At 37.2% G+C, this 24,837-nt stretch overlaps 1 protein-coding gene across 3 annotated transcripts in view; it reads left to right on the top strand.

Moving 5' to 3' along the window:
* PTPRR (protein tyrosine phosphatase receptor type R) overlaps window positions 1-24,837 on the top strand; it is a 348,363-nt gene that overhangs the window by 281,733 nt on the left and 41,793 nt on the right. For all 3 annotated transcript variants that reach the window (XM_072655374.1, XM_072655375.1, XM_072655376.1), the window contains 3 exons: window positions 15,285-15,395; window positions 16,653-16,810; window positions 19,006-19,119. In XM_072655374.1, the coding sequence (XP_072511475.1) occupies window positions 15,285-15,395; window positions 16,653-16,810; window positions 19,006-19,119 (383 nt within the window). The remainder of the gene's footprint in view (window positions 1-15,284; window positions 15,396-16,652; window positions 16,811-19,005; window positions 19,120-24,837) is intronic.

Raw genomic sequence — 24,837 nt, 5'->3', positions numbered from 1 at the left:
TTTCTCCTGATTCAAAGAAACAAGTATCCTATCATTCTAAGGCTCCTCTCTTCACCTGTGGCTTTGCTCCTATGACCTGTTCCCTCTTCCATGGACTATGTTTTATTTAGCTCTGCATCTCTAATAGCACTTTGCACAGAGATTTAGATAAAACTAATAAAGGATGGATTTAACTGAGTTGAATATTAGTGGTGCCAAATATGAATATTTCAAATTCACACTGTTGACAAGAGTGTAACACCACTGAGCTTTCATCTACATCCTTTTTATAAATGTTAAGACTTAGTTACACTACATTCTAATTGCTTAGTAAATGTGAAAAAATAATATAACTTACATTTATACAGCTTTTAATAGTCTACAAAGCATAACCCTTGCAATAACCTGAATTCAAGAAGACAGAGTTTATCATGATGTCCTTACGGACAAAGATAAAGAGATCTTTCCTTCCTTCTTTCCTTCCTTCCTTCCTTTCTTCCTTCCTTCCTTCCTTCCTTCCTTCCTTCCTTCCTTCCTTCCTTCCTTCATCTTTCCTTCCCTCTCTCCCTCCCCCCCTCTCTCACACAGTCTTTCTTCTTTAGTCCAGGCCTAGGATTTCATGAGTGTTGGCAACTTTCAATGTAAGAGCCTTAGTGACTTTTGCATAGTCAATCGATTAATAAACATACATTTATTAAGCACCCGTCATGTTCCAGGCACTGAGCTAGGTACCAGGAAGACAAATATACAGACAATCTCCTCCCTTAATGACCTCACCTTCTACTAGATTGAACAGTTAGTATATGTCAAAGCCAGGACTTAAATTTAAATCTTCCTGACTCTACAGTTAGCCCTCTATCTGCTACACTGTGATATTTCTCTATGAAGAGATAGGAGGTAGATTCTGACAAAGTTAGGGTAATTTGGAATCTTTTAAATGATAGAACCTGGAGAATAATGATTACTGGCTCAATGTCAGCCTGGAAGGAAGAACCAAGTGATATGCCTTAAGTGCCTATTCTGGGTGCCATGTTGTTGTATATTTTTATCAATTTGAATGAATTTAATAAGCGTTTATTGTGCACCTGTTTTATTCAGAGCACCATATTAGATAATGGAGGTTCAAAGAAAAAATGAAAATCCACTGGAAAGACTTGGATAAAGATATAGATGGCTTGTCATCTTAGAGTTTTGTGTTTGATATGAACGTAGGGAGGGATATTTAGTTAATATGATGAGTAACGTGACCAGGATCCAAAAAGTTAAATATATCAAAATGAAATTTATCAGGAATAAACATGAAGTCCTACATTTGGATTAAATAAAAAACCTATACAACTACAGGATGGGGGAATATAATTAGTGAGCAGTCCATATTAAGCACAAAAAAGACTTGGAAGTTTGGTACAGTATAAGTCCAATATGAATTAATACTGTGATCTTACAATCAACAAGCCGAATATAATCCTGGGCTATATTAAAAATTGAAAGAGATAAAAGGCCTGATGTAATCTGGCTGTCGAATCACATTTGCAATGTTGCATTTAGTTCCAGATGCCACATTTTAGGAATGTCATGGGCAAACTGGTGTGGCCAGAACAAGGGAGCATACCATATAAAAGTTTCAATAGCATCTCAACTAAACCTTGAAGGAATACAAGAATGCTAATTTCTTTTTAGAAGTAAGATGGGTACAGAATATATTCCTGAAGCGGGAGATGGATTGTTAGAGACAACATATAGTCTGTCATGCTCATGGATCAACCAACTGTACAATTGGGTTGGAATGTGGAGTACATGAAATAAAGTTGGAAAAATAGTCAGGAGTGAAGTTGTATAAGGCTTTAAATGACAAAGCCTTCTTTTCTTTAGGCAATGAGAAGCCACTGAGGCAGTGAAGAGTTTTGAGAACCAAAGTGACATGGTCAGACTTGTGCCTTTGGAAGATTATTTTGGCAGCTAAGTGGGGAGAGATTGGAAAGCAGGGAGACTGAGGGCGAGAGGATGAATTAGGAGGAGTTGAGGGAAAAGCTGATGAAGAATTCAATTAGGAAGATGGCTGACAAATGTTATAGAAATAAAATCCACAGGGCTTGGTTGCTAAGTAGATAAGGAGGGTAATGAGGGAGAGAGAATAGTGAAGGATAATTCCAAAATTACTTCTCTTGGTGCTTGGGAGAATGGTGACTCCTTCAGCAAAGAGGAAGAAATTGAAAGTAGGATGATACTGAGGGGATAAAGACATAACGTGTTTAAGATGCTTACAGAATGAAAATGCCTACTATATAAATAAATCTATGTGTATTTATGTATAACTGTATAAGTGTGCTTATTTTTATGTAATGTATGTATTATAGAGGTACTTCTGCATATATACATGGGGTATGTGTATGTATGTATGTATGTATGTATGTATGTATGTATGTATGTACATATATGCCAGCTGATGTATTGCAGAGTTCCAAAGATAGAACTCTAGTGATATATATATATATATATAGACAGATAAGACAGGTAGATCTAATACATATATATATATATATATATCGATCTAGCTATCTACCTAATTATATAGTTATAGTTATATAGACAGCTGGGTGGTGCAGTGGATAAGAGTAGCAGGTCTAGAGTCGGGAAGACTTGTTTTCCTAAGTTCAAATCTGGTCTCAGACTCTAAATGTTTTTTTTTTCCATTATCTTACAAGACCTCTCCAAAGTGAAATTCTAGGGTACAGCTTCTTACCAAGTAGTACTAATAATTGACTCTCTGTTACTCTATGGCATAAGAAAAGAACCTTTTACAGGTCAGAAGATTTGTTTCATTATACGGTTTATCATTCACTCTTTCTCTTTTAAATATTTTAATACGAGTCTGGCTTATAGCACAGTCCCAAATACCACTCTTTCCACTTCTTTATCTGCCTTGGAGCTTCTCTTTCCTTCTCTTCTCCTTCCCCTTTCTTCTCATTTCCCCTCTCTCTTTTCTCTTTTTTTTCCTCTTTTGTCCCCTCCCCTTCTTTCACCCCATATCTACTATTTCTCTCCCTTCTGCTCCCTCTCTATGCCCTCCTCTGCCTCTGACCCCTTGGCTGTGTTTGTTTTCATTCATTTATTTTCTCTCTATTCTCTTTTGGTCTATAGTGTCATCTATTACCTCTAGGCCTGTCTCAACCATAATAGATTGTTTTTCAATTTTCCCTTATGCCTCTGCCTTCCCCATTTGTCTTTTGTCCCTATTCCGCCTTGGTGTTCATAGGCTTTATTCATCATTCGTCCCTGTTCACTGTCAATCTTCCTTCCCCTACCCAGGCCAGCCCTTTTCCTTCCATTTATCAGTTACTGCCAAGCTCTACAAAGCATGCCACAGGGATAGAGGAGCTTCAAAAGAAATTATATGTGAAGGGAGATAATGCTACATAAAACCATAGAATTATAAAGATGGAAAGACGTTATAAAATTCATGATACCGTCTTCATAGTTCTTGCAACATTTTTTGTCAATTGCTATGAGATTGTGTTCTCAAACTGTACTCATACTTTGATATTCTATGTGACCTTTTTCCATCTCAGGAAATTTAATGGGAAAAAACAAGCCCAAATCACTACTTTATAATCTATTTCATTAATAATGTAGGTATTCAGGGGTAGAAAATTAGTTTTCCCCGACACCAATATTATTTGGTCATGCTAAATATTAATAAATAAAATCCAAAAGAATATTTATGAGACACAATATTGCATAAGGATTTTAGGATACATTGCCATTATTGTGGAAACCTATCACAAATTACCTTCCCTTCAATTTGTCAGTCTAGTGGTACATATTAATTTTTCCACCCTATAGTACCAGGCAGAGGAATGAGAGTCATTGGATCTCTCATAGTTGAGTTTTAATATATCAGAGGAATAAGATGTGTCCATCAGTAAATTTCTATCAAATAACATATAAATTATAATTGTACTGATTTCCTATATATTCAAAAAACAGTAATAGTAATAGTAGTAGGGAGAGCTAGGTGGTGCAGTAGATTGAACACTGGGCTTGAAATGAGGAACTTATCTTCCTGAGTTCAAATCCATCCTCAGATTCTTGCTAGTTGTATGACCCTGGGTAAGTTGCTTCATGCTGTTGGCCCTCAGTTCATCATCTGTAAAATGAGCTGGAGAAGAAAATGGCAAACCATTTTAATATCTTTGCCAAGAAAAGGATCACAAAGGGTCCGATACAGCTTACAAGACTCAACAACAATAATACTAAGCTGCTAAAATAAAAGTTTACAATATGAGTTATCAGAGGAAGCTCTCACAATAGGGAGATAAAATCACAGATCATATAATAATAGCTTAAATTTATATAAGAATAATTCACATGTATTAAAAAATCTTCAAGTTTTATAAAGTGGTTCCTTTTGCCTCAACTTTGCAAGCTAGGTAGAATGAATAATTTCATCCCCATTTTACATATAAGGAAATTAAGACTCAAAGAGGTCAAGGGATTAGAGAAAGATTCACAGGTAATATATGTCATGGCTGGGATTCTAAACTAGATCTTCCATATTTCAAAACTAAAGTTCTGTTGTCTTCACCATCTTTTTTCAGCATATATCTTGGCCTTCTTGGTTTAGCCTTGATGGTGTAAATGGTGGTTGTCTTCTACCACTGCGATGACCAACCTTGTATGCCATTCTAGGCTTACTGCCATATACTGTGAGTGTGTATTTAGAAAATATGTTAAGCCACAACTTTATCCATGACTACATCTTTGAAAAGTACAAATTCTCCCAAGATCCTTTCCTTTATCTATGTTCTGAGTAGGGCAACAATTTCTCAATTCTTAGATCTATGAATCCCATCCAACCTGCCACTATTCTCATGAGAGTATATACTCTTAGCATTAAAGTCAAGTGGAGATTTTTAATTATGTGTATAACCCATAGATAGTATGATGTAGTAGAAAGAATGCAAAGCTTGGAGTCAGGAAAACCAGGTGTGGCTTCTTCCTCTGACCCCAGCTGTATGACTGTGAAAAAGTCACTTGAACTTTCTGAGTCTCCACTTTCACGTCTATAAAATGGAGATATATTCTCAGTGTAGTCATGAGGATTAGATGAGATAATGTATGCAAACACATTGCAAGATTTAAAGTGAGTTACAAATATCATCCGTTTTAGGGTTGGTGAAGCTTTTTATGCCTGTTTCCTTTTGAATTTTAAGTCAGACATGAGAAAGCATCCTTCCATTTTTACCCTTTTGCCTTCCAAGATGGCCAGATTATAACTTGTATATATTGAACTAATATGTCTAAAATATTATGATTTACATCCTTCCAATATGTCCTGCTATCTGTACTTTCAAAGAATCAATACCATCTATAGTGCTGGTTGTCAAAGTAAGTATTGCGGCAAGTTTCCTTGTTGACATCTAATGAAATTTCATAGCATGTCTAGACTGTCCAGAAATGTGTAGATGATATTATAGAGGAAATACTGAAATGTCAGATATTCAAACAAAACAGAGAGAAGAATAGCTTGAAAGAAATGTCTAGTGGCTTTCAGACTATAAGGAAACCGCATGTTTACCAAAGTTGCACTGACTTTCAATTAGTATTTACAGTCATTGTTTTTGGACAGACGGTCGTCATTTCCTCCTAATTTAGAGGGAAGAGGAGGAGGCATCCTTCGGAATTCTCAGGCTTGGTGTTCTCATGAATTATCTTGGCATTTTAGTAAGAAATTTTTGGCAAGAAATACACCATATTTTCTCACCTTATTTCCAAGACTCTCTTAACCACCTACTTATGTGCAAAATAGGAATTATTGAAATATACAGCAGTAGAACAAATAGAGGGAACAAAGATTCTTTTTGTCTTCAAAATAAGGATTTTAGAGATTTAAAAATTTGAATTACTTCAACCAGGCAGATCTCATAAAGAAGGGAATTCCATTGGAGAGAAACCAAATGTGCCAAATGTTGGTATTGTATGTTTTTTTTTTAATTATACTTCTCTATTACTAGAAAAGAGATATTGGCCAGAACCTACAATGCTCAAGAGAGAAGATAGTTCCAAAAATAGCAAGTGTTATTTGATTACATCCACATTCAGTAGTCAGGCAGATAAAGCATCCACCCTCCCTATGGCCAAATCTAACTTGAAGAAGGCAGGTGAGTAGCTGGAGAAATTTAATTTGTTACAAACACTTGTGGATAATGAAAATGCAGAGGTAGAATTTGCAAAGCAAACTTCAGTCCATACAATAGTGGCCAACTGAGACAGCAAGACCTTAGAGGGCTAGTGGCCTCACTACCTAGAGAATATCTATGAGATATCTAGAGAAATCCTGAGACAGGATATTCAAGAAATCTTCTATGTAGAGAGACAACTGAGATATACTTTTAAATATTTAATACAGCCATATTTGCTGTGATTTTGTTGCATTGGATGTTCCTTCCACTAACACATGATTTAATCCCTCTGTACCTTTGATTGTCTTTATGCTTTTGCTGTGACTAAAAAATGTATTACTCTGAGGTCATCCTCCGAAACTGGCCCTCAGAAGATAGATATTTAATCTGTTGCCAAGTTCAGACCAAACAACTTTCTAGCTTGGTAGAATAGGTTAGTGTCCTTTGTTGGTGTTGCCTTTGAGAACCCAGAGTTACCTCACAAAGAATCATGAAAGGAGAACGTTAAGAACGGAGGTGTAATCTCTCTGATTGCTTTTCTGAATGGGGTAAATAATGGTCTGGTTACAATTATTTACCATTATTACCTCTGAAAGAGGTAAACAATGGTTCTTCACCTGATATCCACAAAGGAACTATTGATATATTGCAGAAGAATCTGTGAACTTGGATGGGAAAAAAATTACATCATCATTTTCACTAACCTGTAACTGAATTCAATTATGAATGTAGGCCATAAACAATATTTTGAGAACTCGTCCATCTAGAGACTTCACTGATGGTCAAAGGGATCCATGCTATACACAAACACACACACACATGCGCACATGCACACATGCACAGATGCACACATGTATACACCCATGCATACATACACACACACATATAGTTAAAAAAAAAAACTCCTACTCTTCAAGGAGAAATATGACGTAGACTTCTTGAGGTCTCTTCCAATGCTATAATAATAGGACCATGGTTATTTACTAGCTGAGGAAACTCAGTCATTAAGTGACTTGCCTGGAGTCAGAGATATGAGCTGGAGAATAGGAGAAATGCTATCAGTCTAGAGACTGAGTAAATGCGGCTTCCTATTGACACTAGGAGCAAATACAAAATGCTCTGTTTGTCATTCAAAGCCTTCATAAGGTAGCCTCTCCTATCTTTCCAGTATTCTCATGCCTTACTCCCTGATACATTCTCCTTAATAAGTATTGACTTCTGTCTGTCCCCAAAAGAAGATATTCTATCTCTTGGCTTAGGGCACTTTCTCTGGCTATTCCCCCCATGACTGGAATGTTCTTCATCTTCCTCTTGTACTACTGGCTTCGTTGGTTTCCTTTAAGTCCCACCTAAAATTCCATCTTCTACAGGAAGCCTTCCCTGATCCCTCTTAATTTTCAATGCCTTCCCTCTGCTAATTACCTTCTCATTTTATGTAAATTTGCATTATGCAAATTAAATTTTATATAAAGAATTCTAAAAGAAGTACATATTCCCAAAAAAACACTTGTTAGCTTTACTGTGCGATACTGTGTTCTCTCTTTGCTCTTGCCCCTTCATCTTGGCCCATGGCCGTTCACCTCCTCTCCACCAAAAAACAAAAACAAACGCAAAAAACCAAAAAATCCCCCCCAAAAAACAAAAATGAAAACACAAAAACCCCAAACCCTCCAAGACTTGTGGAGAAACTGCTACTGCTACATCTCTGGATCATCATCTTGTTTTGGAAGGCAGACTCCACTTGACTTGAGGCAGTCCCCATGTGACCATCCTTAGCCCCCATGTTCTTCCTATTCTCACTTCTCCATCCCCAGCCTCCATGTGTCCTTAAACCATGTTCCGCCCCCTCCCTCAATGGGTGGGTGGCCCCTTTCCTGCCTTCTTTAAATTGAAGGACAGATTTGCATTACATAAAAAATTGCTTTAGAATTCTATGGAATGGTCCACTTATATAAAGCAAGAGTTGTCTACATTACCTATTTATCCTGTAGATATCTTGCTTTTCAAATATTTGTTTGCACGTTGTCTCCCCCATTAGATTGTAAGCTCCTTGTGGACCAGAACTATTTTTAGCCTCGTTTTGTATCCCCAGCACTTAGTACAGTGCCTGGTACATGGTAGGCATTTAAAAATGCTTATTGATTGATGTAAGTATGAATCCTAACTACACAGCCCCATAGCAATCTTTCCTCCCTCTGAAATTTGTCTGAACTTACTGTTTATAGTATTTATTTGGCTTTTAGCAAGATCTGCCTCATATTTTTAGTTCTTTTTTTCATATACACCTTGTTTCTCCAACAAGATTGTTGAGTCATTGAGAAGAATATGTCTTGTATTTTCCCAGCAATGCCTAATATAGTGCCTTAAATATGCCAACAAATTTGTTGATCAATTGACAACAATTACAGAATGAATTTTGATGAAACCACAAATATTTACTATGCTAAAGCAATGCAAAAACTCAATAGGAAGAAGTTCAAGGATTTCTTCTAAAAATGCAGCTCTCCCCAGGAGTGGACACCATAGGTACAGATGGACAATATGCATATGGTACACTGGAGGGTGTCCTGGTAATGCTGAATCACTTTATAACACAGTCAGCCAAGCCTTCTAGATACATATTTAGACAGCATTCTATTCATTTCAGAGGAAGCAGGTGACTGTCCCTTCTGGAAATGTTAACAAAAGGCTGAGAGAGTTGGCACCCTCAGGAGTTAGATGCTGTTTCAGTTATGATAAAAAACAATTAAACAGACATGTCTTGTATGAACACAAATCAACACACTGGGGAAACTTTTTTCCTTCTTGGTTTCTCATGCACTTTCCATATATAATGGGAAAAAAACTCTTTTTTTTAAAGAGAGTTTCTTTTCCATGAATGAATAATGAAACCTGTCACCTTCAAACATGTTTCATATTTAATAGAAAGTGTTACTCTATTTTCTTTTATCTCAAATATTACCAAATATTTCAATTGCCCTTGATATGTAGGGAAGATGAAGAGGACAGAGAGGAGGGGAAGCAAGAGGAGGGAGCAGATGGGGAGGATGGAGAGGAAGATGAGAGGGTTGAGGGGGAATGGAGGAGGAAGATAGGGAGGAGGAAGAATGGAGTAGAGGAGCACATTCAATTCAATACAGATTTATTAAGCACTTCCTATTTATATAGCTCCATAAAAGCTGGGGGAGAGAGAAGAAAAAACAAAATAGTCTTTGATCTCAAGGAGCTTATATTTTACTAGGAGTAGGTAAGAATTCATTGTATACACAGATAAATATAAATACAAAATAATTTCAAGAAGTAAAGAGTCAGTGAATCAAATATTTGTTAAATACCTACTATGTACTAGGAACTATTGTAAATGCTGGAGAAGAAGAAGACAGATGGAAAAGAAGGAGAAGAAGAAAAGAAGAAGAAGAAAGATGAAGAAGAAGAAGAAGAAGAAAGGTGGAGAAGGAGAAGAAGAAAGATGGAGGAGAAGAAGAAAATAAGAAGGAGAAAGATGGAGAAGAAGAAAGATGAAGAAGAAGAAGAAAGATGGAGGAGAAGAAGAAGAAAAGAAGAAGAAAGATGGAGGAGGAGAAGAAGAAAGATGGAGAAGAAGGAGGAGGAGGAGGAGAAGAAAGATGGAGAAGAAAGATGGAGAAGGAGGAGAAGAAGAAGAGAAAGGAGGAGAAGAAAAAGAAGGAAAGAACAATAGTCCCTGCCCTCAAGATGCTCACAATCTAATGGGGGAAGTAGTATGCAAATAGATACATACAAGCAAGTTCTCTGCAAGAAAAATAGGAAATAAATGAAAGTGAAGGCACTAGAACTAAGAGAGGTTGGCAAGGTTTCCTGTAGAAGAGGGCTAACGAGCGCCATGGGGGAAGGTGGGTATTGAAGAGAACACAAAGGCTTTATGAAGACTTGGACACCAAATGTGTATTTTGAAGGAGACTTAGGAATTTTAAGAAGCAGAGTATGTGGGAGGGGAAGGATGTCAGGGGGCACCTGTGCAAAGACATGGAGACCACCTATAGAATTTCTCAGACCCACACCATTGAATGTGATATGTGGCTAGTTCGACATCAATATTCTCTTTTTGCTCAAATTCCTTGGCATGCAGTCTTTCATAACTTTTCTCCTTACAGTTCTTTATCTAATAGAGTAAAACCTTCTTTACATGCTGCTTGAAAAATCTTTTGAAAAAGCACTACTCAACTGAAAGATTTTCCTCCTTCCCTTCTTCCCCCAACTGCTGAGGAGAATAAGCTACTGACCAAACTACATTATTTACACAAAGAATTCTGAATGTCTCAGAGAATGGGGGGAGGGTCAAGGAGAAGAGGAATATTAAATAAATGACTATACTCATTTTTATTTGTACCTTTTTCTTCCTCTACAACCTATTTCTAACCAGTTATCAAGTTATTTATTCATCCTTAGTTTATTTAATTCTTCTTTCCTCCAAAGGTATATGGATACCCTGAACCAGGGTATCTCAGGACTTAATGTTCATTTCAAATGAATAACACTACAGTTGTAATAGGTGGAAACATCCTAATTAGGTGAAAAAAGCTTAGTCAGACTGAACTTTTGAATCTTGGTACAGACAGAAAACCTCAGAGCTCCTAGACTTGTATCCTGACTGCTATTAATGGCCTTAGAAACCTTGAGTAAGTCACTTCTCTCTGACTCAGTTTTTTTTTTTATTTGTAAAATACTGGAATTGGACCTTAGCATTTAAAGTCCCTTCTAGCTCTGAATCTCTGATTCTCTAGCTCTGGGGTCCTTAACCTAAGGTCCATGATTTAAAATAAAAAAGCCAACAACACACACACATATAAACACACATATGCATATACATGTGTATATACACACATATGTATGCATGTATATGTATTTAATACAATTTTTAGTAATTTTGGTTTCTTTTGTAATCCTATGAATTTGATTATATGCATTTCAAAACGTTCTTCAGAGAAGGGACCCATAGGTTTGCCTAGACTGCCAGATGGGTCCAGGACACCAAAAAAATTAAAAACTCCTGATCTAAGAAAATGTATGAATGGAGGTAGTGATGAATATGACAAGAGATATGTGTTATTTTGAAATTCTTAAATTGAAATTAGTGACTTGTCCTATTTCTCCTTGTCCCAATTTCAATCCCTTTCTCATCATTTTCAGAACAATAAATAATCATAATGTAGCTGCTGTTCAAAAATAACAGATAATATTTCATATCTTTATGTTACCTCATATTCAGAAACCCTCAAACTCTTCTGTGTTCTCCTAGAAGGAGAAAAAAAAGAAATAATGTAGCCTGTGTTTAAAAATAAGCCATTGTATCTCAGAGTGGAGATGGGAATGTTAATTAAGGGTGTTTGCATGAACAAGTCACACTTCATTGTCCTTCCAGTTCTGGTTGCCAATTGCTTTGCTGGTAAGGAGTCAAGAGAAAACACTCTCGAGAGGCTACTGGAGTCTTGGGAGAGAGACGCATTTTATCAAGGAGGCTCGGAAGCCTGCTTCACTGGGTGCTGGCTGCCTGGTGAACTGGTTTTTTTCATCTCAGCAATGACATCTGGCCTCCCAGGGAGATGCATACTGCTTAGGTCTGATAATGGATAACGGGGCTCACATGCCAAGATAGGTGATGACTGAATTTTTCAGTGCCTTTTTATTTCCCCAATATCTTGTTATTGGGTTTTGGGGCTTTGTTGTTATCCTGGGCATCTTCCAAGGGGCACAGGCTTTAAGATATCTTTCTGGATCTTGAAGTGAAATGGATTATATCGTTTGTAAAACACCAGGTAGATGGGTCAGTATGATTTATGTTTCCCAAACTGGGTAGATTTTAAGCTTTGTACAAGTTGGAAATGTCAAAGGGATGAAGAGATTTTATTTTAAGATACTTCTGTGTCTTACAATGTTGTGTTTAGCCAAATTTAATATTCTGCAACCAGCTAGGTTAAAATCTTCAATGGTTTTCTAGCATTCAAATAAACTTGAAATAATTTAATTGAATTTTAAAGAGATCAAAATGTTCTGTAAGAATATGTTTTGGGGGACAGGGGATGGAGAACCCAAGATTTAATTTGGGGAAGTAGGGGCAATAGATCATGGCATGGTCTTATAGCCTATTTCTGGATGTCATGATAACCTTTCAATATGTCTTCCTTCCTTCATCCTTTCCCTCTTCCCCCAGTTAATTCTTGTGACTTTGAGATGATTCATCTTTGGTTCTGTTTATGCCTATAATTAGTAATGTAGCAGTTCTTTAAAAATAAGTCTGTATAAGTTACATTGCAAATGGATGTGAAGAAACAGGTGTTCAGTGGGAAAAGGGGTTACCTGAGAAGGAAAATGACTCAGGGTCTATAGTCATGCTTTTAATACCCTATTTGCCTTTCACCCCATACTCAAAATATATGTGTCTCTAGGGAGAAATGAAAATCCTGATTGATGGAATAATATAGGTATATTTAAAGATGTGTATTTAAGTATTACAAATCAATGAGGTTGAGAAGCGGTATTTTATAGGGTCATTTGTTTGTTTGCTTTTTAGGCAGAGTTGGAAAGAATCTGTGTCTCCATAGTAATTTAAACCAGCTAAATAAGAACTAGGTTAAGAACTTGTATGTCTGTACACCAATGAAATCACAAGCTGAGTCAGAAGTGTTATTGCACATAAACTTGTGTGTGCTGAATACTTTCCATATTTGTCATATTATTCTATTTTATTCCCAGTTTTCCTCCAAGAAGGTAACCTGGATGTGTAATATGAAACTTTGAGGGAGGTAGGAAAGGAAGGGCAGGGAGAGGTGAAGGAGGAATTTAGACAATTTAAAATTAAAAGATGTCAATAGAAATTTACTTTAAAAAAAAAAGATGAGTGAAGAAGCTTCCCATAAACAACAGGTTCTCCAGTAGTCATATGAAACACTAGAGATCAGCAAAATTTGCCTTACTAAGAAAACTAAATACTTACTAAATAACACTAAATACTTTTTAAACAAAATTCAAATAAAAGTGAATAGATGACAGAGGACAGTGGGGAGAGAGGAAAGGAGAGAGGAGAGAGAGAAGAGAAAAGGGATAGGAGGGAAAGAGAGAGAGAGAGGGAGGGAGAGAGAGAGAGAGAGAGAGAGAGAGAGAGAGAGAGAGAGAGAGAGAGAGAGAGAGAGAGAGAGAGAGGTAAACAAACATTTATCAAGTATGTATTATGTGCCAGGTACTGTGCTAAGCACTTCACAAATGTTAACTCGTTTGATTCTCACAACATCCTTGGGAGGTAGATATTATTATCATTCCCATTTTACAAATGAGGAAACTGAGGGACACAGAGGTTAAGTAACTTGCCCATGGTCACACAGCTAGTAAGTAACTTGGGACAGACTTAAATTTAGGTTTTCTTGAATCCAGGTCCAGCACTCTACCTACCGTTCCACCCAGTTGCCTAGACAGACAGACAGACAGACAGACAGACAGACAGACAGACAGACAGATAGATAGATAGATAGATAGATAGATAGATAGATAGATAGATAGATAGATAGAGGTCTATAGAGAGATAGGCATATCTATATAGAGAGATATGGATATAGATCTCTAAATATGGATATATATCTATAGATATAGTCACTTTTATTTGTATAGTCTGTATAACATATTTATATATGGCTATATATCATATATCTATGCATATATTCATGGGTATATATAGTATATGTATATAATATGCATGTGTATACACATATATTTACTATATAATATATACATCCACATAGACATTATATAATGTCTATATGGATGTGTACATATTTAATATATAACATGTACACATCCACATATATGTTATATGTGGATGTATGTGTGTGTATTTTATATATTTATCTCTCTGTCATCTATCTATATGTGTGTATACATATATATGTTAATATATTACAATCTATTTGGGCGGGGCAAAGGGGTGAGGTGGAATACATGTAATTTCATCATTGTAGCAAACTCCAGGTATGAAAACTCCCTCCACAGGTACAGATCAGCAACAGTCAGCAATCTATGGACTTTGAGAGTTATCTAGGATACCCAGAGCTTAGTGGAGACCATGGTTCTCTAGCTAAAATATATATCCGAGGACTTTCTGACTTCAAAGCTAGCCTTCTACCCATTATGCCAAGCTGCCTCTTCTCAAAATTGAATTATTGTACATCAAAATTCTACAAGTTAGACGAAATTCAGTCATTTGTCAGCTTGCAAAGAAAGGGAATGCTTCACTTTTGTTTCTGTACCCCAAAGCCCAACACAGTGTCTGACACATAGTAGGTATTCCATGAATGCTTATTGATTGATTGGTTGGTTGATTACATTGTGCAATCACTTTTAAAAATATTTCAATGAAATATTTTTCAGGACAACCATATGATTGCTAACTTTTCTATTATAACTGCTCTCAGAAAATGTAATTCTATGGATGTTGTATCTAATAAGATTGCTTTACATGCTTGGATCTGAGCTCCAAGAGAAAATATATTGCTCAACAGGGATTCTTTACCTATACATTAACTTGGTGAGGTTTTTTTTTTTTTTTTAAATGCATACACATACACATACGTATGTATGTATGTATGCATATATATACATATATATATATATACAATTTTGACAACTATTTCAGTGTGATTGGTTTCCTTTGTAAATCTATTTATTTTATGCATTTAAGAACATCAATTTGAGGAGGGGACCATAGATTTCACCAGACTGCCAAAAGGGTCCATGGCTTTATGAAAAAAAGATTTAAAACTCCTGGCATTACTTTTGAAATAGATTTTGGTTTGATAAAGGCAAGAGCCCTGGATTAGAGTAGCAAAATAACACCCTTTTTTGAAATCTGGCTTCAGATTAAATCTGGTTTGCTGTGAAGTTCAAAAATGCTTTGATTCTGTGTCTTCCTTTTCAATTTGCTCTCTCTGCCTGCCCTCTAGATAACTCAGCATGTGCTTAGGACTGAGTTTGTTATTAGGAGTCCCACCCATTTGAACAATGCTACTCAAGAAAAACATTGAGATCTTTGAATGAAATATGTTCCAAGACCAATATAAACCCTTCATGTATTCTCAGTTGTACTTTTTTTTCTAGAAATGTGTACTCTATTGGCCAGAGAAGAGAGGGATATATGGAAAAGTTGAAGTCTTGGTTCTTGGTGTGAAAGAATGTGATAACTACACTGTCCGAAACCTTACCCTAAAGGTAAGAAAACCTTTCTCTAAAAAAAATTAAGATTATAATAAATCAATTACATTATGTGTCATATAATAAAATTGCCAGCTATTACTAATAGATATATTATTTTCTAGAAAATCTGCTTTGAAATCAGTGATGCTTATAGAATAATCACACTAAATGTAAAGGAAATCCAATAATGTTGCAATTGCCAAAGAAATTAAAATCACATCCTAAATTTATTTTCACTAGTTTGAATATATATATATATATATATATACATATATATATATATATATGTCAACTGAATTAGCATAAAGGGACCCTTCAAGTCATGATGTAGTGTTATGATGTTTTTCATGGATTAAGGGATCCCTGATTTAATTTATTGAAAGGCATTTAAAAATAAGATTTCAACTACTTTTCCCTATTCACATTTGAAGTACTACCCTAATGAAGGGGGGAAAATTGCTTGAACCTGACCACCATTCACTAAGGCTTGACAACTGAAAAAGAAAATCTGTGCTGGTAGGTGGTAAGACAAGACAGAGGTGCTAATGAGATCTTTAAAAACATTGAGTTAATTTACAGTGACTTTCCCCAGACCAGACTCTTTCACAACAAGACTATGTATTTTTCACTGATGCTTGAGAATATCCTAGGAGATGTGACCACAAAATTATTTTCACTGTGTGATAACTGACCCCAAAGATATCAATCTTATCTAGATAATCATGTATAGGTTAAATAAAAATCTACATAGTAATTTAGTTCATTGAGAAAATTTGAATAAGAGGGTATATACAGAAATTTGTGTTGAGCAAATAAGGTAAAAGAGAGTTTCTACATAGTTACGTGTTTTTTTATGTTAGGGGGTGTGTTTATGATAAATACCAGGAAAGAAAGACATAAATATGTCCATTTAAGAGTAGTTATTTTAAAAGGATGAAAGGATGCCACATTCTCACATTGAAGTAAAATTTTCTCAAAGTGAGGAGATCTTTTCAAAATGTACCATTTGCACATGATCACAAGACAACTTTAATACCATAATATATTTATCTGTGATCTTGTCAGTGATGGATGTGTGGATCGCATCTCATCCATGCCTTGTCACCTTGCATGATTCTTATCAGACCCAAGAATTCTACTTCTAAATAAGCTGTTCATTCAACACTTGGAACAAAACGAATCACCCTGAGGTTCAATAGTACATGGGCTGGACATCATTGGGGTCCATTGTGCAGCTGAGGCATATTTTTGTTGCTATTGTACTCTTTTCAGCAAGGAAGTCACACCCAACATGTGAAGCATTACTGGTATACCTCTTGGCCAGATCATAAAACTCCCGACAGTGCTCAGCCCCTCCTCCAACTCATGCTGGATGTAGAAGAGGATAGAATTGCCTCTACAGGCAGAGGACCTATTATTGTACACTGCAGGTAATGCATGCATAAACCCTTTTCTGATGTCAGATCTCTAGTGAAGAAGCAGGTATTGGTAGAATCTCTAGTAAAGGAGTAGGGATTGATGGAGTAGATACTGGGCAGCTAGGTGGGGCAATAGATAGAGCACCAGGCCTGGAGTCAGGAAGACCTGAGTTCAGATCCGGTCTCAGACACTTATTAGCTGTGTGACTCTGGGCAAGTCACTTAACCTTGTCTGCCTCAGTTTCCTCATCTGTAAAATGAGCTGGAGAAAGAAATGGCAAAGCAGTCCAGAATCTTTGCCAAGAAAACCCCAGATGGGGTCATGAAGAGTCAGGCAGGACTGAAATAACTGAAGAACAACAAGCTGGGTAGAACATGGAATTTGCTAAGTACCACCTATGAATGAGTTGTCTTGGAAAGCAAACGTTTCAGGGAAGCTAGACAACGGATGATCAGATCATCTCAATTTGTTTTGAGTTCCCTTTCACCATTTATCATTGGGTAATGCTATTTCCATGATATATAATGGTAGCAGCAATAATATTTATACAATACTTTAAGATTTGTCAAGTGCTTTACAAATATCATCGTATTTTATCCTCACAATAACCCTGGAAGATGGGTGCTATTACTACTCTCATTTTACAGATGAAGAAACTAAAACTGAGGAAAATTAAGTAAGTTTTTCAGAGTTACACAACTAGTAAATGAGGCCAGATTTGAACTCAGGTCTTCATGACTCCAGGCACAGCACTGTATTAAATCACCTAGTTGCTTCAGTAACCTTATGGAGTCACTCAAGAAAGAAAATTCTTCTTTGTCATTGCAGTAGAGATGCAAAACCTAACATCACAACCTGGGGCAAGGGGAAGGAATGGAAAATCCACATGAGTGTGCAACATTCCAAGCTGAATATTGCCCAATCAAGCTGAATATTTACTGAATATATGACAAAATTATTCAGATGGTAGCCATGCTCCTTTTGAATAACATAGATCTTTTCTTTGTGTTACAGGGACTTAGAGACAGGAACATATCAGTTTGAATCCTGTCTCAGACACTTAGTAGTTGTGTGACCCTGGGAAAGTCATTTGAACTCTCTGTGCCTCAGTTTCATCATCTGTAAAATGGGGATAATAATAATTATAATGATAGCATCTGACTCTCAGGGTTGTAAGCATCCAATGAGATAATATATGTAAGGCACTCTATGAAACCTTAAAGCATTATATAATGTTAGCTACTATTATGTCAGTGACTGGTAAACTCATGTATGTCAGTGTTTAGAGCTTAATTGAATTAAAAAGAATATCTAAATAGTCTCCCCAAAGACTCCCTCTTGAAAAATTACACTTCATATTTCCATTGCTCTGGTTCACATTCATATATGAGACCTTATGACTTAGGAGATAAAATACTAGACTTGGAGTTGTTCAATCGTTTCTCATGCTTTCATGACCTCCCTTCGGAGTTTTCTTTGCAAAGATTCTGAATTGGTTTACCATTTCCCTCTCTGGCTTATTTTAAAGTTGAGGAAACTGAAGCAAACAGAGTTAAATGAGTCCAGGGTCACACAGCTAATAAGTGTCTGAGGCCAGATTTGAACTCATGAAGATGAGTCTTCCTGACTCCAGGCTAGACTCCACATTCTATCCCCTTCATCATCTAGCTAGAGTTAGAGAGATCTTCAAATCCTGCCTCCAGTAGTAGATGTATGATGGTGAGAAAGTCACTTAATTTCTCTGATACTAAATAATCTCATCTGCAAAGTGAGGAAAACAATACTTGTATCCCTGAATTCACAGGGCCATATGAGGTTCAGCAGAGACAATGTACTTAACGGGCTTTGCAAACTTGAAAGAGCTAGAGTACTAGGTCTCCAGTCAAGATGTCAGGAACCACTAGACTCTCAATCACAACTCTGAGAGGGATTGAGTATGTGACAATGACAAGTTGCTAAACCTCCCAGTGCCCAGGTAACTCACTAAGACTATGTCAGAACTTATAGTAAACCTTATATTATAATTATATAATATTTATATAAGATATAGACATAGTGTACCTTATATATAATGTCTTGGACATTCGTTGTCAACACAATTCTATTTCTGGAAGTTTCCATCCTGGAGTTCACTACTCTGATTAAATCACAAATATGGACCAATAAATATAAAATGTCATTTATTATATTATTTTCTTTTTTTCAGTGCTGGGATAGGCAGAACTGGGTGTTTTATTGCCACATCCATTGGCTGTCGACAATTGAAAGAAGAAGGAGTGGTGGATGCACTCAGCATCGTCTGTCAACTTCGTGTAGACAGGTGAGTAGCTAAGAGAATTGGGAATCAGAATTCTAAGAGCGAAATGGTTTTGACCAGTAAAGGAGATGCATTTCTTATTGACCTTGGATGTTTTAAGCCTAGCTGGCTCCAGGCAATTATGTATCAGTGCCATAAGACTGAAACATAAGGAACATATACATGCATTTTAAAAAACACATTAAGAAATCATTGCTTGGGCTGCAAACCATCTGAAGACCCCTATTCTGAAACCCATGTTTAGTACTTCCATTTTTATGTCCCAGCATGTTCATTGTGAGAGCTGTTAACACCTCCTTCCTTCTCCACATTTTTTCTGTTTCTTTTTCTGGTCTCTGTATTTCCATATACTTTGATCGCTGACATTCAGCACTGGAATCCACTAAAACGGTCCATATGTGGCTTGATGAAAAGGGTTGTTTCAGAGAGAGAAGATATGATAAACATTAGGGTAATCTTACTTTATGGCATAGACTGCCATTTTTATTTCTCTGTAACTAAGGCATCTAATATATAAATTTAATGGGGGATGGGAGTAAATACAATGTAGAACTACTTTGAGATGAATTGGTCAGTGAATGAACCATAGGCAGGGCAGGGTAATTAGGTCTTTGACCAAGAAAACTGGAATTTAGAGAGTACAATGACAGCCCTTGTAGGGGCAGCTACAGTGTATAAAGTGAATAAAGCATCAGGTCTGGCATCAGGAAGATCTGAGTTCAAATCCTGCCTCAGATACTTACTAGTGACCTTGGGCAAGTTACTTAACCCCTATTTGCCTCAGTTTCTCATCTGTAAATGGGAACACATTGGAAAAGGAAATGGGAAACTATTCCATTGTCTTTGTAAAGAAAACCCCATGGACAAAGTTGATGGGGTCGCATAGAGTCCAACATGACTGAATGTCTGAGCAATAACAAATAACAGCCCTTGTCCTGTTCCAGTGGGTAGAAACAACTAAGAACAAGAAAAACAATAGTTAAAATAGGAAGGTCCTGGGCTGGCAGACAATAAGCATTTATTAAGTACTTATTATGTGTCAAATAATGTGCTAAGCACTTGGGACATAATTATGAGAGAGAGAGAGAGACACAGAGAGAGACAGAGAGAGACAGAGAGAGAGACAGAGAGAAAGAGATAGAGAGAAAGGAAGAAAGAGAGAGAAAGAAAGAGAGAGAAAGAAAGAGAAAGAAAGAAGGAAAGAAAGAAGGAAAGAAAGAAGGAAAGAAAGAAGGAAAGAAAGAAAGAAAGAAAGAAAGAAAGAAAGAAAGAAAGAAAGAAAGAAAGAAAGAAAGAAAGAAAGAAAGAAAGAAAGAAAGAAAGAAAGAAAGAAAGAGAGACGGGAGAGAGAGAGAGAGAGAGAGAGCAAGAGAGGAGAGAGAGACAAGGAGAGAGAGACAAAGAGAGAGAGACAAAGAGAGAGAGACAAAGAGAGAGGGGGGAGGGAGTCTCTTTGTTCTCATGAAGCATACTGAACAAGGGGTGTACGAGTTATGTACCCATGAAGGGATATGGTGTCAACCTCCAGAGAGTCAGAATGGGGAGGGAATGAAGGATGACTGGACTGAGTCCCCTTCCAAAATGAAGGTCCCAGGAGGAACTCACTGAGGGGGAAAAGGGGGCTAGCATAGTAGAAGGATTTTCCAAGGTGAGAAGGTCCCAGGGACTAAGGGAAGTTCCAGGGTGAAAAAGAAGTCACAGAGGCAAAGTCCAGATCATCAGAATCAGAGCTGGGGAGGAAGGCATGTTTCCTTTCTCTGCTACCTATTTCCTGCCTGACCCCACCCTGTTCCTTCCCCTCAGTAAAGTTCTTCCCCCTCCCCAGCCACAGAGCCTTAGGGGTCTCTGTCCCCTCCTGACCAGGTGGTGTCTTGGAGTTGCTCTCTCCTCCAACCTTTGTGCCTCAATGTCCAAATTCTTTCATCTGGATCCTTCTAAGCAAAGGTGATTTGAGATCTCCTCTTATTATGACTGTCCCACATCAGAATTGCTAGATACAATTCTGCAATGAATGAAATATAATTTGAGAGTTGGAGCCTAATGAAGCAGAATATGAATGTTTACTATAGTAATCTCTCCTCCCTCTCTGTGTTTCACTCTGCACATATTTATCACGTAGGATAAGGAATTGTGAGCTGAGAATCCAGAGATCTGACTTCTAGAACTGTCTCTATGATCAGTTAGCTGTGTGACTTTGAATAAATCAGACCATTTCCCTGGGTCCTATAGTATCACAAAAGCATCGAATTTGAGTTTTGGAAAGGACTGCAGTTGTCTAACGCATCCATAAATGAAGTCCCCATTATAACATATTCAACAAATGGTTATCTCACCTCTGCTTCACCTCAAAGGAGGGTGAAACCATTAACTTTCTAGGCAGACTTGGTCTTCTTTGGGGCAGCTCTAATTGTCGTTCACCAGGCATTTATCAGATGCCTACTAGGTAAAGTGCTAAAAGGTGTTCCTGACATTGATCCTAAATAAGTGTTTATGTACTTTCTATCTGGGGCACCTACATGACTCAGTAAACAGAGCTCTGGGCTCCAGTCAGAAAGACCTGAGTTTGAATGCAGCCTCAGACACTTACTAGTGTATCATCCTGGGCAAGTCACTTAACCTTGTTTGCTTTAATTTCACTGGGGAAGGAAATAGCAAACCACTCCAGTATCTTTTCCATCACCATACAATCCATGAGGTCACAAAGAGTTGGACACAACTGGATCGACTGGACATGGATAACCTCAATTTCTACCCAATCCTCCTGGTTCTGCCCCCTGGAAGCAAATGAAACAAGTCTGACAAGGGCAGCTAGGTGGTGCAGTGAATACAGTACCAGCCCTGGAGTCAGGAGGATCTGAGTTCAAATATGGTCTCAAACATTCAACACACTAGCTGTGTGACCTTGGGCAAGTCACTTAACCCCAATTGTGTTACCTTCCCCCTGCAAAAAAAGAGAAAGAAGTCTGACAGTCCTATAAATGCCTGGACAGCTATGTTATGCCCCCTGAATCATCTCTTCTCCAAGTTAAATATTCCCAGTTTCTTCAACCCATGGACACAAGGCTTGTTACTATCCTGACTGACCCCCTCCAGACACTGTCATTTATCAGTGTCTTTCTTAAACTATGGTACCCAGAACAGAACTCAGTGTTCTCAGATGAGGTCTGGTGAGGACAGTGGAACCATAATCTCCCTGTTCTTCAAATGCATACCTTAGTTTCTTCATCTGTAGAATAAAGAAGCTGAACTGACTCTAAAGATCTATGGATTTTCTGACTGTTGGCAAGCTGGGGATGGAGAATTCAATTCACCTCATATCTTCTTGTTTGTAGATATTTTATGGAGTGTTTCTCTATCTGCCCCCACCTCTTAATGTCTTCTGCAGAGTACTTATATATAAATAATACATTCGCATTGTGAGTGAGTGTATCAATGAAAGAGTAATGAGTAAAAGAAGTTAACATAAATATAATAATATGTTACATGTGTATGGCCCAGAGATAACATACATTATTTCATTTGATCACCACATGGGTTAAATTATTATTATTGATGTTATAAGAAGTATGTACATATTATACATATTTACAATTCTTCCTCCCCCACCAAACCCCCAAAACTTTCCATAAACATTACCTATGAATTTATTACAAATTCAATAGTATCAAATTTTCATTGTTTTCCCTTGACGTTTTCCACTTTTCTCTTTCTGTAATGTGTTTTTCCCTTGCTGCTAGTGCTTCTCTCTTTCATATGCCTGTATGTATCATCATTTCTGATCTCTCAGAAAGTCTTCATTACCACCATCCCCATTTTTTCTTATTCCTTTCTTTCCTCTTCCTTTTAATAAGCTTTCTTAGGTTGTTTCTTTGTAACTTTAGCTCGCCTCCTATTTTTACCCCCATCATCTTGGCTGACTCACAAAGGTTCTTCCTACAGTGCATTCATGTTCACAGAATCACAGGATTTCAGAGTTAAAAGGAACCCCCAGGAGACATTGAGACCAATGCATACCCCCAAAATATCCCTTTGGTAACTTACCCTATAACTGGTAATCCAGCCTCTGCCTCAGGATTTTCAATAATGAGGAACCCACACCTTTTGGGGGGTGTTGGAAGACTTTTGATTGTTAGGGATCTTTCCCTTGTATCAAGCCTTGACTTGTCTTTTTGTAATTTTCATCCATTACTTCTAGTTCTGTTCTGTAGGGACAAGAAGAATAACTATAATCCAGGGGTAGGGAACCTGTGTCCTCAAGGCCACATGTGGCCCTCTAGGTCCTCAAGTGTGGTCCTTTGACTGAATGCAAACTTCACAATTCACATTATTTTAGGGATTTGTTCAATCAGAGGGCCAGACTTGAAGACCTAGAGGGAGTTGTACTGTGAAGTTTGGATTCAGTCAAAGGGTACACTTAAGGACCTAGGGGGCCACATATGACCTTGAGGCCACAGGTTCCCCACCCCTGATATAGTCCCTCTTCCACCTAGCAGCCCTTTAGAAACAGGAAGATAGCTATTACATCCTCCCTGTCTTCTCTTCTCCAAGCTAATGGCCCCCAGAGGTTCCTTTAACCCATCCTCATATGGCATAAAGTCAGAGAAATCACATTAAGCCAATATGCATTTATTAAGTAGCTTCTATACACAAGACACTGTGTTAGATATTAGAGGTACAAAGAAGTTCGAGTTCACAAAGAACTCTCAATCTAATTGGAGAGGCAATGCACAAACAGCTATGTCCTAGCAAGATCTATACAGGATAAATTGGAGATCACTGATAGAGGGAAGGTGCTAACATTGAAGAGGATCAGAAAAGGCTTTCTGTAGATGGTGGGATTTTAGCTGGAACTAGAAGGAAGCTAGGAGATGAGGAGGGAGAGAACTCTAGGAACAGGGGACAGTCTGTGTGGGAGATGAAATGTCTTATGGGAAGATCAGCTAGGAGATCCATGCAGAGTACATGTGAGGCAGCAAGGTATAAGGAAATTTAAAAGAAAATTTAAAATTTAAACTGAAGACCTTTTATGATTTCTTGCTGTCTTCTGATTCTCTCTAGTTTTCAGTCATTCCTAAAATAGAACCTCAGAACTAAACAAAATATGCACATCAGATCTGTCCAGGGCAGGGTATAACAGAAATCTCACTTATTTATTCCTCCACATGATGCCTTTTTGTTCGACCCAAGATAGCCTTAAGTTTCTTGACAGACATGTAACACTGTTGACCCAGAGTTATTGGTGTTGGGTTTCTTCCTCCCATGCTTGGCTTCCCTTCCTTTCTTTATGTTAGTTCAGTTACATATGTGTGTATGTATTTATATATATTTATATACATATACATATCACATAAATGTAATATACAGATATTAAATATATTTATATAGTATATATGTGTTCTACATTTTATGTAAATATACACTATATTTAATGTGCATGTATATGTGTATGTTTTGTGTGTATATGCATGTATGTATGTATCCATGCATATGTACACATATATCTATCTACCTGTCTATCTCTCCATCTATCTATCTGTTTATCTATCTATCTCCCTGGGTAGGTCACTTCACAAGGTACCTATCAGCTCTCCAAATTGCAAAGCAAGCACCAATCTTCATTGGTAGAGGGAATTTCCTCAATGGAAGATCCCTGTGAAATCACAGATCCTGTTCCACTCACAAAAGTCTCTACTTTGGACAGGGAACTGATGGCATTTGCAG

The sequence above is a fragment of the Notamacropus eugenii genome, chromosome 3 (assembly GCF_028372415.1).
Source record: "Notamacropus eugenii isolate mMacEug1 chromosome 3, mMacEug1.pri_v2, whole genome shotgun sequence".
In the NCBI taxonomy this organism is placed as follows: Eukaryota; Metazoa; Chordata; class Mammalia; order Diprotodontia; family Macropodidae; genus Notamacropus; species Notamacropus eugenii.
The sequence above is the reverse complement of the archived record's forward strand: the minus strand, read 5'-3'. Positions and strand labels throughout refer to the sequence as shown.